General features: G+C 54.3%; 1 protein-coding gene across 3 annotated transcripts in view; it reads left to right on the top strand.

The window, feature by feature from the left end:
- The first annotated feature begins 262 nt into the window (after positions 1–262).
- Positions 263–7897, top strand: part of PDE4A (phosphodiesterase 4A) — a 28877-nt gene continuing 21242 nt past the window's right edge. Inside the window, exon 1 of one of the 3 annotated variants that reach the window (XM_040240728.1) lies at positions 263–539. In XM_040240728.1, coding sequence (XP_040096662.1) covers positions 298–539 — 242 coding nt within the window. In that variant the 5' untranslated portion in view covers positions 263–297. Of the gene's footprint in view, positions 540–1675; positions 1919–7897 lie in introns of those variants that run through there. The other 2 variants (XM_040240727.1, XM_040240729.1) reach the window with 2 other exon arrangements.

Raw genomic sequence — 7897 nt, 5'->3', positions numbered from 1 at the left:
CAGAAATCTAGGGGGCATCCCCAGAGTTTGTAGAGACGCTTCCGGAGATTGTAGGGGAACTGCCGGGGGCCCCGGGGTGTGGGGGGGTGTCCCCGCCGCGGCCGCGTGGGCGCCCCTGGCCTGCCCCGCCCCAGGGGCGGCCCCAGCGCATAGCCGGAAGGGCCGAGGCGGCCGTGAGGGGAGGGGAGGGGCCCGTGGGCCCCGCGGTAGGGCGGCCAGCCTGCGTGGGCCGCGCGGGGCGGGCGGCGCTGCTCTCCAGCGCCCGCCGAGGCGGGGCCGCCCCGCGCCCCCCAGGCCATGGCGCGGCCGCGCGGCCTGGGCCGCATCCCTGAACGACAGCTGGAGGCCTTCCCGGCGGCGGCAGCGGCGGCCACCGAGGACGAGGCGTTCCTGCCCGAGCCCCTCGTCCCGCGCGCGCCCCGCCGCCCACGTTCTCCGCCTGCCTCGCCAGTCTTCTTTGCCAGCCCATCCCCAACTTTCCGCAGGCGCCTTCGACTTCTCCGTGGCTTTCAGGATTTGGGCCGCCAGGCGTGGGCCGGGTAAGTGCGCACCGGTGGCTGTGGGTTCAAGTCCCCACCCTGGCCATCAGGGGCGAGCTGCGCGCGGGTTTTGGGCTTCGCAACTAGCTCGCTCAGCCTCACTTTTTCCTCTTCCGTCACAGGGCAGCGATAAAAATCATCTCTGCCCGTCAGGGTTGCCGTGGAGACATCTGATAAGGCATGCAGTAGGCGCTCAATAATCGCCACGTGCCTCCCACTTCCTGTGCAGACCTGAAGTTGCGGTCGGGCTTTGGGGCCGAGTGGAGCCCACCTGCCATCCAGGATGGTCTGGGGACGTACGTTGGGTTGTGTTATCCTTAATGGAACGGCCTGTGAAATGGGGCCAGCGCTACCCTGTGGGGGCTGTCTTGCCAGGAGGCACAAAGAGGGCAAATGAAAGTTCCCTTCGTACCCAGACCCAGGGTGGGCCGCGGGGGCGGGAAGCCTGCGGGGTGCGGAGCCGCGAGGCCACATCCGGTGTGACTCTCCGGTGTCCCGTTTATCTTGGAAACTGCAGATTGGCGGCCCGGAGGTAGGCGCGGGGCTGACGGGGGCGGGGGGCTCTTCTCCGGAGCCCCCATCATCCTCTTTACTCTCCGGCCCTCTCTTGTTTAGAACCCGGGTCAGGGGACTTGGGGATGAGATGGGGCGGGGCACGGTCAGGAGGAGGGGTCGAGGTCCCTGGGAGCCCGGCTTGGGGCTGGAAAGGGCTGGGCGGGGCAGTCAGTGCCTGTCTCCGGGTTCTCTCTGTGTCTCTGTCTTCACCTCTGCGCCGCCCCCCAAGCCCCCAACTCTTCCTCCCCCGCATCCATGTCCGGACCGTGTACTGCACCCCCGGGCAAGTCGTTTCCCCCCGGGGAACACGCGGCGTTCAGAGACCTCCAGCGGGCCCAGCTCGACGTCAGGGAAGCGGGAGAGAAGGCGGGGTCAGAGGCGGGCTCGGAGCCCGGGAAAGCGGAGCCTGGGGCGCCCTCCGAGGCCCGGGGGAAGGGAGGCAAGCGGGAAGTATGCGCAGAGTTCCGCAGGGCCCCCCGCGGGAGGAGGCAGGCGCGGAGCCCTCCCCGGCGCAGCGGACGAGGGGACGCCCGAACGCCCGGGGACGTCCCTGGGGGGGTCACCGGGAGGGCGGGAGTGGAGGCGGCGCCGGCGGTAGCCGCCGCAAACACCTCGGGCCTGGCGAGCAGTGCGTGCCACCCCGCCGCGCGGTCGTACCCATGCGCACGCCGTCGGCGCTTGGCACTCATGCGCTCCAGTGCGGCACCCCGGGTCCGGCCCCGGCCCCCTGCCCTGGCACTGCCTCCCGCGGGCCCTGAGTCACTGGTCCACTTCTCCTTCAGCGAAGAGGACACCTGTTGGTACCCTCCAGGCAGATTTGTCAGGTGGGTGGCCTGCGGCCAGTCCCCTCCTTTGCCACGGAAGGGCTCTTGACTGCTTTGTGTGTGTGTGTGTGGGGGGGTGTTGTGTGTGTGCAAGGAGCAGTCTGCCTTGGAGGAGTCCCCAAAATGGTTCTTAGTTTCTGCCTGGACCTCACCCTCTTTCTTTGGCCCTAAACTGTCTGGGTGCTGCCTAGGGCTTCCTGCAGGTGGTGGCCCCCAGAATGGGTGCTGGGTCCTGCCCCCTTCCCACCTACCCAGGATTCCTCAACGCTCCTTGTGCCCCTAAACCTGGGCTTCTGGCATTCACCCTGGCACCAAATATGGGTGTCCTGCGTCACCTGGGCTCCACTCCCAGGCCACTGGCTTCAAGCCAGGTCCCTCCAGCCCTGTCTGCTCAGTGCCTCCAGCCTTACCCTCTCTCCTTCCTTGCTGGGGCTACCAGGCTTGAAAACCAAGTTGGGTGGGGGTGGGGAGGAGGTTCCTGCTGGAACTCCTGGGGTAGGGGGGCATTTCGAATCTGCTGGACAGCACTGAGACAGAGAAGTGGTCTCTAGGTTCTCAGAATTCTCAGAGTACTCCAGTCCTGTTCTTGCTCCGCTGCATCGACCCCTTCAGACACCCAGACACACACGTGCACTCTCACATGGATGCACACAATCCACTAACGCAGCCACATAAGACACAAACACAGACACACCCCCACACAGGGTAACTGAGGTCCCCTGGTGTGGTCTGTGCAAGGCATGGGTCTCGTGGCTGATGGAGCACAGGTGAGCCGTGGCTGTGGTGACCAACACACCACAGAAACCCAGGTCTCACACCCCCTTGCACTCGCTACACTGACTGCAGGAGCACACTCACACTGCAACACACACTCAGGACCGATTTCCACCTGCCCTCTGTTACACACAGGAGCATTCATGCCTCATACCCCCTGAGGAGTCGGGGACAGTCGCAGCACACAGGTACCCTCTCCCAAGGTCACACACACATAGACACACAGATCCATGCAGACTCCAACACAGAGACCCCACACACACACACACACCGACAAGTGTATGCACATGGGGGCTCCAGAGCATGCACACACCCCCCTGGACTCCCACATATACAGACTCTCCTTGCAAACCAGCCCCACAAACTGCCGTGTCACCTGGCACCATGCGCCGGCCTGGCAGACACACACCACCGCCCGCCCCCAACCTCCGTGTGACCTTCACAAAGCAAATGCCAGGCCTTTCCATGAAGGCTGCCTGGCACCTCTTGCGAGGGAGTCAGGTGGAATGGGGCAGGGAGCCGGGGAGATGCCAGGCCTGCCTGGGGGAGACAGACACCCAGTGATTTACTGGGCAGCAGCCCTGTACCCTGGTGGCCCTGGTTGAAATCGTGCTTTACCATGAGCCAAGTTACTTATCCTATTTGTGCCTCAGTTTCTATCTGTGGAAAATGGGGCATGAGGACCCGTCTGGGCATACCAGAGTGCCTAGCATGTGACATTTGATAGCAGTTGGCTACTGTGATTGCTATGAGTCTGACCAACGGGGACGCGTCTCCTCTCTTGCTCCCTCCACCTCCACTGCTTGTTTGTTTCGTATCGGCCTGTGTGGCAGAACTCCAAAGCCTGGATCTGTCCCTGGGCTGCCCAGTCCTCCAGGGGCCCAGTCTGATGCTCCAGGAGCCCAGGTGGGTGGGCCCAGGGCCCTCAGAGGAGCAGAGGCAGGTAGCAGCTCCATCTGAATGCCATCAAGTGGTCAGCCTGTCCAAAGGAGAGTCTTGGGCAAGTCTTTTCCTTTTTTTTTTTTTTGGCCTCACCGTGCAGCTTGTAGGCTCTTAGTTCCCCAAGCAGGGATTAAACCTGCTCCCCCTGCATTGGAAGTCTTAACCACCAGACCAACAGGGAAGTCCCTGAAGTCCTTCAGTTTGCTTTCTGATGAAGTGTCTGGGTATGTGCCTGTGAGGTCAGGGCCTGGCTGTCCTTGACTCGGGTTTGCGGCTTTGGGTCCCATTGGGACATTGCTGGAGCCACCTCCAACCTGACTTTGGCTACTGTGAGCAGTGGCAGGTCAGGGAGGAGTGAATGCCGACAGCTCTGGGTCTGATTCTGAGGGGTAGCTGAGACACCTGCCCGGCTCCCCTCTCCATACACACACTCTTTCTGTCCCTCTCAGGCTGCTGTTCAACACACCTGATCCTCTCTCCTCTGTCCTTCCACAGCCCAGGGGACATTCGCTCCTGGAAGCAAAAACAGCAGGGCCCCAGAGAACCTCTTCTTCCCCTCTGGGCCTCTGGGCTCCTGCTTACGTGAGCTGAGTCCCCCTGGGGCTGTGGGATCTGCCCACAAGTCTAGCTGGGTGTCCTCTGGGCTTGAGTCTCAAGTCCCCCCAACTGCAGCTTCTGTTCCTGGGGTGGGGCTGAGGTCCTCAGGATGCAGGTATGTGTCCCTCTCCTCCCCTCCCCAGTGGCACTCAGCAGAGCCCCAAAATCCAGGCGGGGCCTTGGGAGACAGGATCTCATTCACAGGCAGGAAGGCCACCAGCCCCTTGCTCCCTCTCTGCACCTCAGCCTCCATATTGACCCAGGACATTAATAGAACCCGACTCACAGGATTGGTGGGAGAGCTGATTGGGTTCATGTGTACAAAGCACTTCGATGGCACCAGGAGGGACATCCCTGATGGTCTAGAGATTAGCTCCCTCGCTTCCAATGCAGGGGACATGGGTTCAAGAACTGGTCCAGGAACTAAGATCCCACGTGCCATGTGGTGTGGCCAAAAGATAAAAAGCAAAACAATGACAAACACACAAAATTACAGATAGTACCACAAGGCAAATACTAAGTATCTTATTATTGGGGCTTCCCTGTTGGCTCACGGATAAAGAATCCGAGTGCCACTGGTTCGATCTCTGGGTGGGGAAGATCCCCTGGAGGAGGGTATGGCCACCCACTCCAATATTCTTGCCTGGGAAATCCCATGGACAGAGGAGCTTGGCAGGCTATAGTCCAGGGGGTCGCAAAAGAGTCGGATACAACTGAGCAACTAAACAGCAACCTTATTATTCCTATGAATCTAAAAGGATCTAACCTGGCACTCAGTACACAGCAGGTGCTCAATAAATGGGCATTATCATCAAAGGCCCAAGTTCATGATCTAAGAGTATTTTTACTCCTGTTTTTTTTTTTTAATTGACTTAAAAAATTAACATATAGTAAAATTCGACTTTTCCCCCCCCTTTGGCTGTGCCCTGATGCTTGTGGAATTTTAAATTCCCTGACCAGGGATTGAATCCAGGCCCCCGGCAGTGAAAGCACCGAGTCCTAACTACTGGACCACCAGGGGATTTCCAAAATTCAACCTTTTTAGTATGTGTTGCATGAGAGGTTTTTTTTTTTTTTTTTAATTGTGGTAAAATATATGTAATAAAATTTACCACTTTAACTTGATTGTACAATTTAGTGTCATTAAGTACACACACATTGTTGTGCAACTATTCCCCCGCCATCCATTGCCAGGACACTTTCATCTTCCTAAACCGAAACTCCGTCCCCATGGAACACTACTCACTCCCATTCCCCTCCCTCAGACCCCGGCCCCTACCATGCTTTCTTTCTTCTATGAATTTGACTCCTCCAGGGACCTCATGTAAGTGGAATTGTACAATATTGTCCTTTTGTGTCTGACATTTCATTTAGTGCGATGTTTTCAAGGTTCATGCACGTTGTAGCCTATGTCAGAATTTCCTTTCTTTTTTAAAAAAAATTATTTATTTGGCTGCGCTGGCTCTTAGTTGCCACATGCTAAATCTTTTAGTTGCCACATGTGGGGTTTAGTTCCCTGATAGGGATTGAACCCAGGGCCCCTGCCTTGGAAGTGTGGAGTCATAGCCACTGGACTACAAGGGAAGTCCCCAGCTTTCAATTCTTTTGGGTATATGTACTTGGAAAGCATATAGCTGGATCACATGATAGTTCTGGACTTAAAAGTTTTTGCAGAGCCGTCAAACTCTTTTCTACTGTGGCTGCACCTTTTTATATTCTCACCAGCAGTGTATAAGTATTCTAGTTTCTCTACATGCGTGCCAACACTTGTTATTTTCCCTTTTTTAAAATTTTAATAATAGCCATCCTGATGGGTGGTATCTCATTGGAGTTATTTGCATTTTCCTAATGACCAGTGATGTTGAGCATCTTCTCATGTATTTATTGTCCATATGTATGTCTTCTTTGAAGAAATGTTTAAGGGATATACCTTATTTTTTTTTTTTTTTGCTATGCCCGTGACTTGTGGGATCTTATTTCCCTAACCAGAATGAATCCAGGATATCAGAAGTGAGAGCTCCAAACCCTAACCACTGGACCACCAGGGAACTCCCTCCCACTTTCTGTTGCTGTTGAGTTTTAGGAGTTCTTTATATAGTCTGGACACTGCATGTGCGCTTAGTTGCTCAGTCGTGTCCGACTCTTTGAAGCCATGGACTGTAGCCCACCAGGCTCCTCTGTCCATGGAATTATCCAGGCAAGAACACTGGAGTAGCTTGCCATTTCCTTCTCCAGGGGATCTTCCCAACGCAGGGATCGAACTCAGGTCTCCTGCGTTGCAGGAGTTGCATTGTATTCTTGACAGTCTGAATCATCAGGGAAGCCCAGTCTAGACATGAATCCCTTATCAAATATGTTATTTGCAAAAATGTTCTCCCAGAAATTCTCTTGCAGTCCAGTGGTTAGGACTCCAAGTTTCCACTGCAGGGGGTACAGTTTCAATCCCTGGTCAGGGAACTAAGATCTCATGTGCCCCATGGTGCGGCCGAAAAAAGAGAAAAAGGACTACTAAAGAAACATTCTCCCATTCTATGGATTGCCTTTGTACTCCCTGAATAGGCTTCTGATGCACAAAAGTTTTTAACTTTGATGAACTCCCTAATTTATTTTTTCTTTTGTTGCCCATGCTTTTGATGTCATGTCCAAGAAATCACTGCCAAATCCAATGTCATGAAGCTTCTAAGAGTTTTATAGTTTTAGCCCTTACATTTAGATCTTTGATCTACTGGGGGTTAATTTCTGTGTATGGTATAAGGTAAGGATCCCACTTCATTCTTCTGTAACTAGTTTTCCCAGCACCATCTTTTAAAAAGACTGTCCTTTCTCCATTGAATGGTCCTGGCTTCCTTGTTGACAATCATTCGACCACATATATGTGAGGGTTTATTTCTAGGCTCTCTATCCTTTCCAAATTTATGTATTTATTTTTGGCTGCACTGGGTCTTCGTTGCTGCTCAAGGGCTTTCTCTCGTTGCAGCAGTCAGCGACTACTCTCTAATTGCGGTGCACGGGGCTTCTCCTTGTGGTGGCTTCTCTTGTTGCAGAGCACATGCTTTAGGGCGCATGGGCTTCAGCAGTCACATCACAAAAGCTCAATAGTTGCGTCTTGTGGGCTCAGGAATACAGGCTCAGTAGTTGTGGTGCTCGGGTTCAGTTGTATCGTGGCATGTGAGATCTTCCCAGACCAGGGATCCCCTGCATTGCAAGGCAGATTCTCAACCACTGGACAACCAGGGAAGCCCTTGGCTATCTTGATATTTTCAATTTACAATGGTTTTATCAGGACATATCATAAGTCAAGGAAATCACTGACTCCTCTCCTTCATCCTATACAAATAATTCAAAAATAAATCCCTTAGGTTTTAAATATAAGTTCCAAATACAATCATTTCTCAGTAACTCACCACAACCATCTTAGTCCAAGCCACTAATAAAACACCCCATTTTAAAAAGTCAAAGAAGGTCTGTAGTTTATTTTTGTGTTTTTGTTTTTTGTTTTTTTTTAATTGCTGAATGCCCTTATAGCTCAATCAGTAAAGAGTCTGCCTGCAATGCATAAGACCTGGGGTCAATTCCTAGGTCAGGAAGATCCCCTGGAGAAGGAAATGGCAACCCACTCCAGTATTCTTGCCTGGAGAATCCCATGGACAGAGGAGCCTGGCAGGT

Source organism: Oryx dammah, unplaced genomic scaffold (assembly GCF_014754425.2).
Source record: "Oryx dammah isolate SB20612 unplaced genomic scaffold, SCBI_Odam_1.1 HiC_scaffold_5, whole genome shotgun sequence".
In the NCBI taxonomy this organism is placed as follows: Eukaryota; Metazoa; Chordata; class Mammalia; order Artiodactyla; family Bovidae; genus Oryx; species Oryx dammah.
The sequence above is the reverse complement of the archived record's forward strand: the minus strand, read 5'-3'. Positions and strand labels throughout refer to the sequence as shown.